General features: G+C 38.1%; 1 protein-coding gene across 1 annotated transcript in view; it reads left to right on the forward strand.

Moving 5' to 3' along the window:
- LOC121298515 (melatonin receptor type 1A-A-like) overlaps positions 1 to 13,571 on the forward strand; it is a 28,167-nt gene extending 14,596 nt beyond the window's left edge. The window contains exon 2 of the mRNA XM_041225655.1: positions 11,430 to 13,571. Coding sequence (XP_041081589.1) covers positions 11,430 to 12,298 — 869 coding nt within the window. The 3' untranslated portion in view covers positions 12,299 to 13,571. The remainder of the gene's footprint in view (positions 1 to 11,429) is intronic.
- Positions 13,572 to 14,568: the final 997 nt, after the last annotated feature.

The following is a 14,568-nucleotide window of genomic DNA, read 5'->3' on the forward strand; positions in this document are numbered from 1 at the left end:
TTGCATGGAAGGCCTTGGTTGCAAGGGTGTGCGGTTCTTTGATGGACCCAGATTCAGTTAAAATGTGTTTGTCCACTGATAATGGGAATGAGAAAGTAGAGATGGGAGCCTTAAGATTTAAGTTTTTGCAGGTATCAGGTTTTTAAAGACTGCCACCCACACCTGTGAGCAGAAACTGACCCAAGACTGTCACAGCTACTGGAAGCAGGCTGATCTTTGGGAAACAAATTGAACATTTGTGAAACTGCAACAAACATTGTAATGACTGTAATGTGTGTTAAAGAATATACAACCATTGGAAAATATTACTATCAGACCGGTGTAAGGCCTGTGTGGAGAAGTTCACTGCATTGACGGTCAGACCTGTTGAAAGTTCCCAACAGGCAAAAGCATGTTTTTTAATTAGACTCAGAGCAGAATCTATGGCGCACTGTTAATATCCCAGAAGCAATCGAACTAGGTTTGATTGTAATAACAAAAAGGAAAAGTATTTAAATAAATATGAAACCTAATATAATAACTTTAAGTAAATGTATGAGCAGTCCTTTAAATATTAAATAAAGATTAATAATTAAAAATGTGCTTATTGCCTTCTGTGTATATCAGTGAAGTAAAATAGAATTGCTGTTTATAAGAGATTGATATATTGAAGTATCTGAATTAGAACTACATGTTATAAAATCGTTTAAAGAATAAACTGTAACTTTACTTATACAGTGAACCGATCTGCAACCTCGTCCTTACCTGTCTGTAGTAAAAGCAGTGTTGGAAATGACTCGTTGGTGTTGGCCAGTGTAACTGGGATTTTTTTGATGGTCAGCAATTTAACAGCAAAGATCCTCTCTATAATGAGCAATCTCGTTAATATTAACAAACAAAATGCCTTTCGGATAACAGAAGATAGGAGTTTATATTGCAGTAATCATTTTCTATATATAACAGAAATTAATTGGACCCTGGCAGGAAGAGATGGGAATGGAAAGCGTAGGATGTGTTAATATGTTAAGTTGGATCTTGGTTTGAAATAGTATTGGAAAATGGTAGCGATTCATATTAATGAACCCTAAAATTGGAAAAAACAGAGGCTGTCTTAAAACCTGCTTTAACTGGATTTTGTATGAACAGTGAAGAAGATCAGACTTAGTTCAGTCACTATGACACTATGGCATTATAATATATTAATGATAGCTTGTATTTAGATATAAATAACTGGACCTTCCATTGAAAGCTTAAAAGATTTATCAATTGAGTAAAATAATATTACCATTTCTAGGAGCAACTGTTGTACTGAAGTAACTTAATTATAAATTCATCTTATAATGCCATTTAAGGTTAAACTGTTGAAAGCACATTGTAAAAGTTATAATAACAGAAGCATGGCATTGACAGTATTGCAAACATGTTGTTAAGACACATCTGTGATAATGTTCATTTAATTCATTTAAGAATTAGTTCAATTTCTCCAACCTAACAAAAAGTATTTAAGACATTACAATATCAATTAAACTAAAGAATATAATTGTTTAGTTTACATAAAGGTTGTACTGCAGTAATAAATTGGTATTTATTTTTGGTCTTGGGTTTAGGGTTTGGTCAAAGTTAGTCTATCTTTTGAGACAGTTCTTATTTTTCAATATATCCTACACTATTCTTCCATATACTGGAAGGTAAGCATATATTTGAATTTAATATGTCGTTCATATTGGATGCATTGCTATAAGGTATAGGATTTATATTTTAGCTGTAGAGAGTGATATATTGAATGTTATAGACTGTAGCAATGGGCACTAGCTTTTTGCATTTTATAGCATAAGAGCTAAAAACATGTTATAACCATAACTGTATTGAAGTACTAATGCTGTTAAACCTGTAAAGGCATTGGATCGCCCAGATTGCTTATTACTTGGGATTTACAGTGGTCTGCACAACCAACCAATCCACTTTTTAAAGCATCTAATAAACCGAAAGAGTACTAACACTGCTCTGATTCGTAAAACTTCAAATTAAATGAGTCTGCGTGATTATCTTGAATATTAAAGGTTGTCTGGACAGCCCACCCAGTGCATGAACAAAACCAGTTTAAAACATCTCTGTCCTCCTTAAACATCTCCACTGAGTTTAAAAGTGTGCTCGGAGCATATATATAAATATAAAGAGTACGTGTGATTTCTGATAGAAGCCAGTTCTTTTTGAGGTATGAAAAAACAAGGCAAACTTAAAAATGTTTGTCTAACTAAAATAGTTTTTAACCCTTATTACTGTACACAAACTAATTTATGATAAACATGATACTTACCGTTGCAATACTAATTGTAGCACTAACAGAAATATACCATGGCCAACCAACTTATAAGACTAGTAGAACACTACTCTGTCAAATAAACTTGTTATGGTTTTGAATGTGAGTTTCTTAAGAACGGTATTGACATTGTTTGTGCTTCGGCTCCCCTCTCTGTACATATTAAGCACCGCTAATTTTCATACATTTAAATGCAATTATAGCGTTGCAGGACTAATTAAATTTAAAGCATGCCAATTGAAAAATAAAAAAAATACTTTGTATATTTGTGTTTAAAACGTCAAAAAGGCCTGGAACAGAAAGTATATATATCAAAGTAAGATATAAAAGTCTACTTGATGCATTTTATAACACAGAATTATCACAAAATGTAAGATACTGAGCTTGCACTTCATAAGGTTCAGTTAATGGCAGCTTTTACAACAGAAAAAAATACCCATACCTTTATTTTGTTGCCAAACCTTTGTTTTCACTATAGTACAAAAGATGACATAACTATCATGTTTAAAAAATAAATAAATGTATGCAGTATTTCTACATATAAATGAATGCAATATAAAAGCTAATATAAATGTCAAATATTTAAGCAGGTTATATATTTATAGTTTACTTAATAATAATAATAATAATAATAATAATAATAATAATAATATAATAATAATAATGAGCTTGTTATCTGAATGTTGGGTAGCGAGTCGTATGACATAAACATGGTTTAATTTACTTCAAAACAAATTAAATGTTTGTTTTGTAAAACAACAAAAAAGAAAATGACCATATATAACATTTACATTGATAAAGAATTTAATGATAAAGAATATTAAATAGCTGTCTGCAAAGTATTTGTTTATCTTTAATAGCCTATCTAAAGGCAGTTTTTTTAAAGCCCTATAGTTACTTACTGCTTCAGACACAAATGAAACTGAGACTACTGCTATAGTGGTACAAGATGATGAATATAGAAACATTCGCTATCACACCCAAAGACGGCTTCTCTGCGCTCATTCTTTGCTATGTTTCCAGCATTCATGGTGTTAAATCTGTCTTTGTGTATGCTTATCAAAGCCACTGCGTTTAAAGTTGTCAGTGTTTTTGCTTCGCTGTGCAGAGTGGCTCCTGCAGGAATAATTCAGTATGTTGCCTTGTTTTATTTTATTTTTTGGTGGAGGTGAAATTAAGATTTACGCTGCCTCATCCACAATGTTATCCTGTTTTAAAATGAATATATTTCATGCACTGAAAAAAAACCCTTCTCACAGCAAAAGTAAAGACTCTGCACACTGAAAGGCTATCTGTATCTGCCACTGAACTGGGTGACGAATCCCTCTTCTGCAGTCGTGGTGCAGATGTGATTTAGAAGTCGGATTATTGCATGGGCTAACGCATACCAAATAGCAAATCGGGCACCCAGCCAATCATAGCACAGTGGGGGGATGTGGCAGAGCAGAGCTCTGCCCTTTATAAATTGGCAGGGATGGGGTTAAATTCCCCTACCTGCCTGGGTTTATTGTGTTCAGGTGACTGGGGTTGATTGGAGTAATTAACGATCAATCAGCACTCATCCACCTGACATAAAAGGAGGCCTCAGCTTCTCATTAGGGGGAGGAGGGAGCTGAGGAAGCAAGCTGGTGTTTGTGATTGCTGGGGTTTTTGGTTTGCTGTTTTGTGTTTTCTGATCCAGTGAAGGCATTGCCCAGCCTGGAAATCTTTATTTTTGTAAGTTTTGCTTTGTGTCTATCTATTTGTGTTTAAATCCCTTTGTTTTGGCTCTTGTGCCCTTTTATTTTGTGTTTATTTGTAATAAAACTATTATTTTCTTTGAACTGCAGTCTGTCTCTGGGCCTCCATCCACTCGCCAGCCTGTTACATTTGGTTTTAGAAGTGGGCTATAGTGCCTCCAGGAGGCCCAGAGCAGTACTGCAACGTTTTGGTTTTTTTGGGACAATTTTTTTTTTTAAGATAAATTAGAAAAAGAAATGGGAAGGAGCAGAAAGTGGTGACAGAAACCGCAACAGCAGTAGGAGGTTGAGGATGACAGCTTTGAGGTTTTTTTGAAGAGCCTTGCGGCGGAGTTGTGCCCTGGCTGTGGGGCGTATGGACACACGGTGGCTATCTGCCCCATGCAGCATGAGAAGGAGGAGCCGCCGTCCCGAGTGCCAGCGAGGGAGGAGCCGCCGTCCCGAGAGCCCAGAGAGAAGGAGCTGCCACTCCCAGAGTCCAGAGGGGAGGAGCCATGGACCAAGGAGCCAGAAGGGGAGAAGGCTGATGCTCTACAACAGCCTCTACATGTGCTGCTGAGAGAAGCCCAGCGGAGGCGCACCCGATCGTTACCGCAGGTACCAGTCCTGCCTCAGAGGCCACTAGAATGGCCACAGTTGCCGTTGGAGGAGACGGAACTGCCTTCACCAGCCGACAGTGAGGAGGAAGTCTGGCCTCTGCCACCCTGGCCAGAGGTTCCTGCACTGTTGGCCACGCCTGCACCGCCCAAGGATGCCTGCCTTGCACCGCCCAAGGATGCCTGCCTTGCACCGCCCAAGGATGCCTGCCTTGCACCGCACAGGGATGCCACATTTGGATCGCCTGGGGTTGCCTGCTGCGCCGCATCGCCTGGGGTTGCCTGCTGCTCCATGTCGCCTGGGGCTGCTGGTGTCTCCTTTTTGTCTCCTAGGGTTGCCGAGGGTCCGCTGCTGCCGTCGCCTCCCGAGGGTCCGCTGCCGCCGTCCCTGCTTCCATCACGAGAAGGAGCTGGGCCACTGTCTTCGGAGGGTCCAGTGCCACTAAAGGGTCCAACGCCACTAAAGGGTCCAACGCCATCGGAGGGTCTGGCGCTGCTAGGGGGATCCACGCCATCCGAGGAGGCCGCAACCACGCTGTCCAGGGGTGCTGCCTGCCCACCAGCACTGCATCTGCTGGAGGGTCCAGGTCCCATGACAGCATTGCCATACTTCCTTGCAGATCCGAGGCCCCCTTAACCAAAGAAGGCTCGGGGGCTCTGACATCAACCCCGCCCACCACCGCCCATCGAAACAGCCCACCCAAGGGACATAATTGGAGTCTTGGGGGGAGTTGGCCGATTGCGGCCTGCGTACTTTGTATGTGGGGGGAGGTGTGTGGCAGAGCAGAGCTCTGCCCTATATAGATTGGCAGAGATGGGGTTAAATTCCCCTACCTGCCTGGGTTTATTGTGTTTAAATCCCTTTGTTTTGGCCCTTGTGCCCTTTTATTTTGTGTTTATTTGTAATAAAAGTATAATTTTATTGAACTACAGTCTGTCTCTGGGCCTCTATCCACTCGCCAGCCTGTCACAGGGGACCAAGGTTACAACCAATAAAGATTCAACAATCCCTTTAAGAGCACATGTGCATCTGCGATAGTAAACGGAGGGCATTGTGAAACCCCACAAAAAAACAAGAAAGTAGACAAAAGTGCCAACAAATTTAAAGTGTCCAGCAGCCCAAGTGAGCAGGATGACCAAGCATCTCAAACAAGGCTATATTTTTTTTATTTTTAGCAGCCTGGTGGTGGAGAATGAATATGAAATACAAAAGTCATATATGAGCTTGTCTGACTTGCCTGGCACTTGCAGCATCTACAACCTCCACCACTGGGGCTTCAGGTTCAGCATCTTCCCTCAAACCCTGTAATCTTTCCTCTGTAAGTTCAACATCAGATGTTATGTAAAACAGCCAGCCAGGATTATATTGCAAATGCCGCAAAAGTGTTTTGTGATTGCCTTCGGGGTTTGTGAGTTTGTAATAGGGCCCTATGTATTTTTGTATATATTGCAGAGACATCCAAAACAATGGATTTGCATTTTGAGGATTCCAAATGTTTGCTCAATTACAGTACAAGCTCATTTAAAGGTACGGTTATACCTTTGTTCGACAGTGGTCATGGGGTTGAACAGCAGTGTCAGTAGCCACCGCTTCGGTGGACACACACTGTCCCCTATCAACCAGCCTCTCAGACTGTCATCCTGCTGAAACGCAGCTGCCACCTGCAAATTAGTGAGGATGAACGAGTCATGAGCGGAGCCAGGATGGTCTGCATACACATTTCTCATGTTTTTGGCATCACACACTACTTGCATGTTGACAGTATAGGTCCCCTTACCATTTATGTAGAGGTGTCTATTCTGAGTTGGTGCACAGTTAATGGCTCCTAGGACACCAGGAAACCCATATCTCCCAAGAAAACTTGCAGCTCATGAGAGACGGAAATGAATGAATTCTCCTGCCTGCTTTACTAATGCTGCAGGTACATCTCGCACTGCACAGCCGACTGGCTTATGTCTGCAGTATACTGTATGTAAATGTGTTTTTCAATTTGTATTGGTGTTTTTCGATTTGTATTTGTGATTTTTGATTTGCATTTGTGTTTTTTTTATTTGCATTTGTGTTTTTGTATTTGTGTTTTGCAATTTAGGGCCACATAGATTGCATAAATCAGTAAATCACCTGTCATTTGTGAGTTGTCAGTATGGCTGGGAAGAGAAAGACGAGTCGATTTGCCTGTAGCTCAGAAGGTTGAACGGAGCTGGAGTCTCCTGTGGTTTCTCAGGCTGCTGGGCAAAGAAATTTGGCATGTCAACATCACAGGTGTCTTGCCTTGTAATAAGATGTGATTTCATTCTTTTTCATTTAGAAATAAAAAAAATAGATTAATTTTGTTTAGGAATAAAAATAAACATTGACTCATTTCAAATGAAATCAGATCACATTATGAATAAATGTTAAATGTATTCATATTGTGATCTGATTTCATTTCGAAATAAAAAAAAACAGTAAAAAATTCTTCTCGTCTCTTGTGCAAGACATAAATTATGAAAGTAAGTGTGAAATTAAAGGGCCAAATTGAAGAAACACCATCTTACTGAGACAGGTCAATCTGTTCATACTGTACTTTTTTTTTTTCTTTTTATAAATATAACTTATAAATACAATATACAAGTTGATATACAATACATTTATCCAGACTGTGGCTTATAAATCACTGACTTCTCAGCAATGAACTGAACTCTCCATTTAGATCAAATATTAAACCCACTGTCCTTAAAATTAAAGCATCAAATTGTCCTGATGAAATTTAAGAGTCATACATCTTTTACAATACACATTTTTCATAAAGTTCATGTTACAGTGTATCAATTCAGATCGTCACAATGCTGACTAACCATATAACAAAGCACATGTTAACTTACATAGTTAAAAAAAAAAAACTTTATTTAATTAGTAAAAATACAACTTTAGCACTGCATATTAAGAAGTTCCTTTGTACTATGAGGGAATCTTAATAGAATCATTTGACAAAAATATACCATTTAACAATACTTGAAGATATAAAACAACAAATGACCAGTAGAGCGCTCCAGTTACATCTGCTGTAAACCCGGGTGACCATGGTTAGGTTAGTAAAACTGGAATGTTTCTATAATATCATTTTAAAATCTTCCAGAGTTGTAAATACCCCTTTTAATGCTTTGCACGTTTAATTATCGGTACCTTATGATGCATGTTATATGAAATATTGTGCAAATAGTATGCTGCTATGGTGATTTCAGATCCCTATACTGAGTACATTATTTGAGGAGGATGTTTGAGGAATTGTGATCATTAATCTGGTGCTCTGAGTAATTATATTTTTAGAAGTGGTCTTTTCAGGACAACCAGATTATTTATGATCTCTTTGCCCTTTTCTGCTAAATATTGAAAATGTATTACATTTTTTCAACTCATGAGATATTCATTACAAATCCCTTTTAAAATGAAAAAAATCTCAAAAAATGAATATTACAGTATGGGAGGGTATATTTAAATGTTTCTGTCAGTGTTCCAATTTGGTCTTGCACAACAACTTTTTAGTAGAAAGTTGCCAGATGTTGAAAGTTGAAAGTTGATCTTCTGTGATGAGGCAACACAGAGAACATAAACAGTTTACCTGAAAACTGTTTGGGGCCTTGCATAAGAATCATATATATGTTTTTGTTTAAATATTCTAAATTGTACGAAAATATAATATAATTAAATATACTCTGTTGTTATTATTAAATGTTAGTCCAGAAATAGAACAAACTATGAATCCCCATAGAATACAGAAAATACACAACATAGTACAGAAGAATCTATAACCTTCTCAAGCTTGTATCTCTGTATATTTTTCATATTCAATGGGTCTTTGTCATGTATTAAAAGCCCCACAGTCCAGGCATATCTTTTGGTCAGTAGCTTATTGGGGAGGTGGCTTACATTGACTGAAAATGAGTGCTCAGCAGACACAGCACTCAGCAGGGGACAGGCAGAGTAAAGTGAAACAGCACTGCTTACCTTTTAATTTTAACATGTATTCCTTGTCTGATGTAAAACAAAACAAAAAAAACCATTCTCCTTTCTCCTCCTGTGCTATGGCCTATTTTTCTTTTTGTTCTGCTTACTTGAGAAATATTGATTTATGAGACATAACCTCAATTCTCTTCCTTGTCGGCATTGTCACCCTGCAGAGCAAACCTGCCCCCTGTGTGGGAAATTTAATATAATTCAACGTGAGTTTTAGCATGGCTTTTAATTTGTGTAAATCACAGTTTATTAAATAGGTGGCAGTTAAAGCTGAATTATATATTTTAATATAAATAGTTAATACTCTAAAGCAGAGGTGTAAAACACACGGCCCGCTGGGCAATATTTGGCGGCCCCTCCGTTAGTTTATAAAATTGCATTGATTTACTGACTACTGGATGGTTTTAGAATTCTTCTTTAAAATAACTTGCCTCTTTAATAGAATATGTGTATTAAAAATGTGCAGTCTACATTGTATGAGTGACATTGCCATTAAGCCAATCACAGCTCACAGAGGTAGTAAAATAGACAAAGAAACAGCACACAAGATCCGTTTCCTCACACTTACATAATTGTGATTAAGATAGCGAAGCGAAGGCTTGTTTAAACCATTTATTGTACTTTGTGTAAAATATAAATTCAGTAGCGAAAAAAATAATTGGAGATGCCACAGAAGCAAAAGGTGGAGGCGGAACACAGAAGAGTCAAAAATCGTTAGCTAGATGATTATTTTTTCACTGAATAATTTTGATGGCAAGACAATATGTCAGATTTGCACTGCAACAGCTGCAGGTATGAAAGATTATACCATACAACGTCACCTTGATACGCTGCACAAAGCAACATATTTTGAGTTTACTGGAAATTAAAGAAGCTATGGAGTCTCAACGAAAGGAAAGGACTCTTTTTAACTTTAAGAAGCCATGGAAAGTGCAGAATTACTTTGGAAGAAACTACTGGTGGGATTGCAGAGGGTGCACTGTGATTGAGCAAAGAGCAGATTGACTAGCACTGCAGCAGAGTGCTGGAAAAAATGAAAGAAAGAAATGCTTAAGTAACTGTTTTCTTACACTGGATTCTGCATCAATAGGCATTATGTGGAAAAGTTGCAGAATTAGAACACGTTATGAGCATTGGCATCAAGTGTCCTGACAGAAGTCATAAATAGGTACATTAAATTTGTGACATTGAGTTTTTTGTCAGTGTTCTAGGAAATATGCTTCTGGTTAATGTGTTTTGTATAAAGTAGTATATTGAGTATATTGGCCTGCATACAACTTATATAGACATTTTCATGACATTACGGTGTGTGTGTGTGTGTGTGTGTGTGTGTGTGTGTGTGTGTGTGTGTTTGTGTGTGTGTGTGCGTGCGTGTAGAATTATTTACATGCACATTTTCAATTTAGTTTAACATCACTTAAAAACCCCTTCAATTAAATTTGAAATCCTTCGTGAAACTATAATAGAATAATCTTCTTGCAGTCTGTTGACATTACTGTATACATTATATATAATCTTCTTATGTGTGGCAAAAGCTGACACTGATGAATAAGTGACCCGTGGTTACAGATATGAACTCAAGGGCAGGACTGAGGAAAATAAATGTTTTGTTTTCCTTAGAAACCCTTTAGAAACATAATTAGTTTGGGGTATTTTAAATCCCACCCACTGACTTGAGTTTGTGTCAGGGAGAAGGTTCCTGCAGCAGGACCTCCCTTTTTGGCAACCTTTTATTTTTAGAAGTTTTTACCCACTGTGTTTTGTTTTTTCTTGTTGTGTTTTCTGTTACACTTGATTTGTGTCTGCCCATGCTCTACCATCGCTGGCATTGTCACGTGGGTGTTTTACTGGTAAGTGGTGTGTCAACGCCAACCTCTACCCACACCGATGTTACAACTGCATTGGTGAAAAAAAGTAAAGCTAAAATCCATGATATAACAAAAATGTACTTAATAAACATAAGTAAAGTGTGATATAACACTGTAGCACACTGACAGCAAGAGTGGTGTGACTAACAAAAAACATAGTTTTGTCATATCAATCAGGTTTTCAATTCAAAGCATATATCAGCCAGTGACCAAGGAAATATCAAATAATTTGGAGAATGTTACATCTCCCTTACTTCAAATGGAAATTAGATTCATATGCCCTATTTATGTTTTTATTAACCTATAATTGTTACATGATTTCTATTTAGTGACACCTGGTGGTCATGTTTAATCTCTTGGGTTACTGTACAGTATATAGGAGATTTATATGTGACATGTTACCTGGATGTTGTAATTATTCAATTATTTTAAAAAAAGAAGAAATTACATTTTAATTTAGAAAACCAAACTATTAGTCCCATTTCAGCCCATCAATCTAATGTTGTCTAAAAGTTAAAACAAAGAAAATTCACCAGAACATATGGTAGGAATGGAGTTGACCTTTGGGGCATTCTTTGGTGTAAGGACAACAACAGATTGGAAGCATCCAAAGTTTATGGAAAGATGGCTGTTACTGGCAGATGCTTAGAGTGTGTTTTTTTCTTAATCTGGCAAATCTGAAATAGAGACACTGCCTGATAGCAACCCCTGGCTTTACAGGGTTACTATTAGTTCATCCTTTCAGATTTCTCTAAAAAGTACTGTCAGGACAGTCCTGAAATTACCACACTAGGACCAGGGTAGTACAAGTTATTTCCTGTTTGTTTTTTATTTGTTGCAAAACAAAACCCAAAATAAAATAAAAAGGTAAATTGAATATCACTACAGTTGTCTCTGATTAAATGAGTTTATTTTCTTTTTTCTTTACAGGAAACCTATTTGTTGTTAGTCTGGCTGTAGCAGACCTTGTGGTGGCAATCTATCCTTATCCTTTAGTCCTTACGTCAATTTTTCACAATGGGTGGAATCTCGGATATATGAACTGCCAAATCAGTGGATTTCTAATGGGACTCAGCGTAATTGGATCTATCTTTAACATAACAGGCATTGCAATAAACCGTTACTGCTACATCTGTCACAGTCTAAAATATGATAAGTTATATAGTGACAAAAACTCGCTCTGCTGTGTTATTATGATTTGGATTCTGACCTTCATAGCCATTGTGCCCAACTTGTTTGTGGGATCGCTGCAGTATGACCCCAGAGTGTACTCTTGCACATTTGTGCAGTCAGTCAACTCAGCCTATACTATTGCTGTGGTTTTCTTCCACTTCTTACTTCCCATAATGATTGTCACCTACTGCTATTTGAGAATATGGATTTTGGTTATCCAAGTGCGAAGACGGGTGAAGCCTGATGCCAGACCCAAGCTGACTCCCCATGACGTTAGGAATTTTGTCACCATGTTTGTGGTGTTTGTCCTTTTTGCAGTTTGCTGGGCGCCGCTAAATTTCATAGGCCTTGCAGTTGCACTAAATCCAGAGACTGTGATACCCAGAATTCCAGAGTGGCTTTTTGTTGCCAGTTATTTCATGGCTTATTTCAACAGCTGCCTTAATGCTATTGTCTATGGACTGTTGAACCAGAATTTCAGAAGAGAGTACAAAAGAATAATTGTCTCAGTGTGCACAGCAAGGATTTTCTTTCCTGCCAGTTTCAGTGATGCAGCTGAAAGAATTAAAAGCAAGCCATCTCCTTTAATGACCAACAACAATCAAGTGAAGGTGGATTCAGTCTGACCAATAGTGAATCGTGAAGAAAATGCCAAAAATGCATAAAAGCTTTCAGTACAAGAAACGTCTAACAACTGTTTTCAATCATGTTTTTCCATCTGTAAAGTTGAAAAGACAATGCTTTTTTTACATTAGTATTATTGTGCAAGTACAGTACATTATCATGACCATGTTTGTCAGTATTTTTGCAGTGATATCATTATTGTAAAATATGTATAAAACACAGTTGTTTTTTTTTGTAATACAAAACTTTCAGACCTAAACCATTGTACCCTGTTTTAACAGAGTGTTCAGGGTCTGAATACATGAATGTTACGTCACAGCTGTACCCTGAATTGTATAGAAGTGTACCTCAAATCTGAAAATCCAGTACTAGCTCTTGTATTGTAGTAAATGTCCCAAATGCAAGTGAGATACAGTAGAAGTGATGACAACCACCATCATGGACAGTATAAAGGTTCTGTCATATAGTTTAATATAGCTGGATCTCAATCAGTTTTCCACATGTTTAATTACTGTCAACAATGATGATAATTAAAAACAAACAAAAATAAACTATGTAGGACTATTGGGAATACTTAGGAATGCTAACTTTATGAATACTTGATTCCATTAAAATGTCTACACTCTCTGGTAATGCTTATAACAAATGACAGCCCATCACATGCTCCATATATCCACACTTGCTGATTTGCATACCTGTATTATTTTAAATAGGGGAGAAGACATAAAGTATTCTATTTTAGGTATCAGCATACATCATAATATTTCATAATACCATATATCTCACTTATTAAATAAGTCTGATAGATGTTAAATATTCACAACTATACCAGTGATTGAGTTTCATATTGATTTTATATTCAAATCTAAAGCCAGCTGTAGGGGGCTTCTAAAATCTAAATATAACAGTTTGTCTTTGCACTGTCTTTCGGTGTTTGCATGGAAAATAGTGTGGGAACAAGACATATGCTTGGATCTTACTTAGGATAAATGGGAAGCCATTCTGTCTCAAACTCAATATACCCGTGCCTGTGTGTGACATAGGCAAACTCAATACAAAGTTTGGCACTGCACCCACATATCAGTCAGATTGACCAATATTTACCTAACTTTAATCACACCTTGATGCAAACAGGACCTATACCCCCACATTCATCTTTCTTACCTGTTTTTGGGGGAATTCTCTAGTTTGCTATTTTAGAGGCTGATGTAAGGATAGGCACAGTGCAAACAATTACGACTGCAAAATCCAAATTGCCTAGCGGTCAGACAATTTTTCACTGCACCCTATGTAAGCTTACGACAATGCAAATTACTCAACACCCACAAATAATGAGATGCAATCATGATAATGAGAGTGCAAGGAGCGCCTCTGTGCATCTGGGTGTTTGTTTAGCGGCCAAACATGCAGCCCAGAGGTGAGGTGACTTAGGAGTACAGAGAGCAGTAGGTGCTGTATGAGATTTGGGCAGCATGAAAATCAGACCAAAAAAATATGTCAGAGGAAGGCAGCAAAGTCGTCTTGGCACATGGAAAAGAAAATAAATGTTTTCTGAGGAGAAGCTGAGAGTCCTTATGGCTGAAGTCACTGAAGCCACTGAAGCCTCAGCCAACATAATGCTACCAAGAGGCCATATGGTCCTCTACAGTGGAGAACGTCTGTGTTACCAGGAGGGCAGTCAACCAGGTGATGAAAAGGTGAAATTCAACTATTATGTCTAGGATGACCTGCGGAGTGAAACAATGACGCCTTACCACCTCAACCTCCTGCATCCCAAACACCTGAGACCCTGGGTTTGACTATGTAGGGTCTTCTCTGTCTTGCCTTTCTCCGCCAAAGGTTTTCCTGCCCATCTTCAGCAAGAGCTAAGTGTCGCTGCATAAGGAAGTGTACCACAGCGGCCATCCTGAAGCCAATGACAGGTCTCTACAGGTGTGTGCTTTTATACAGCTCTTACTTACTAGCTTCTACAATAGTTTATAGAGGGTCAGCAATTGCCCAAGTGCAAAACAAAATCTCATCCCTTACATCTCATTATAATGTTTGCACCCACTTAGGGTTCCAGATCCCTGCCCAATTCCTAGCTCTTTTCTTCATTTGAATGTATTTCAATATCATTTAAATGGATTAATGATGTGTGGCGGGGTACACATGTATTGGTGCACAGGGTGTGTGTATGTATGGGGAATATAGAGGTGGCAGGGAGGGAGTTAATGTCCCCCGAGCAAAAAACATCGTGGGAATGTGGCTGGAGCCATCAATTGAATAAATG

The sequence above is a fragment of the Polyodon spathula genome, chromosome 2 (genome assembly GCF_017654505.1).
Source record: "Polyodon spathula isolate WHYD16114869_AA chromosome 2, ASM1765450v1, whole genome shotgun sequence".
Classification (NCBI taxonomy): Eukaryota; Metazoa; Chordata; class Actinopteri; order Acipenseriformes; family Polyodontidae; genus Polyodon; species Polyodon spathula.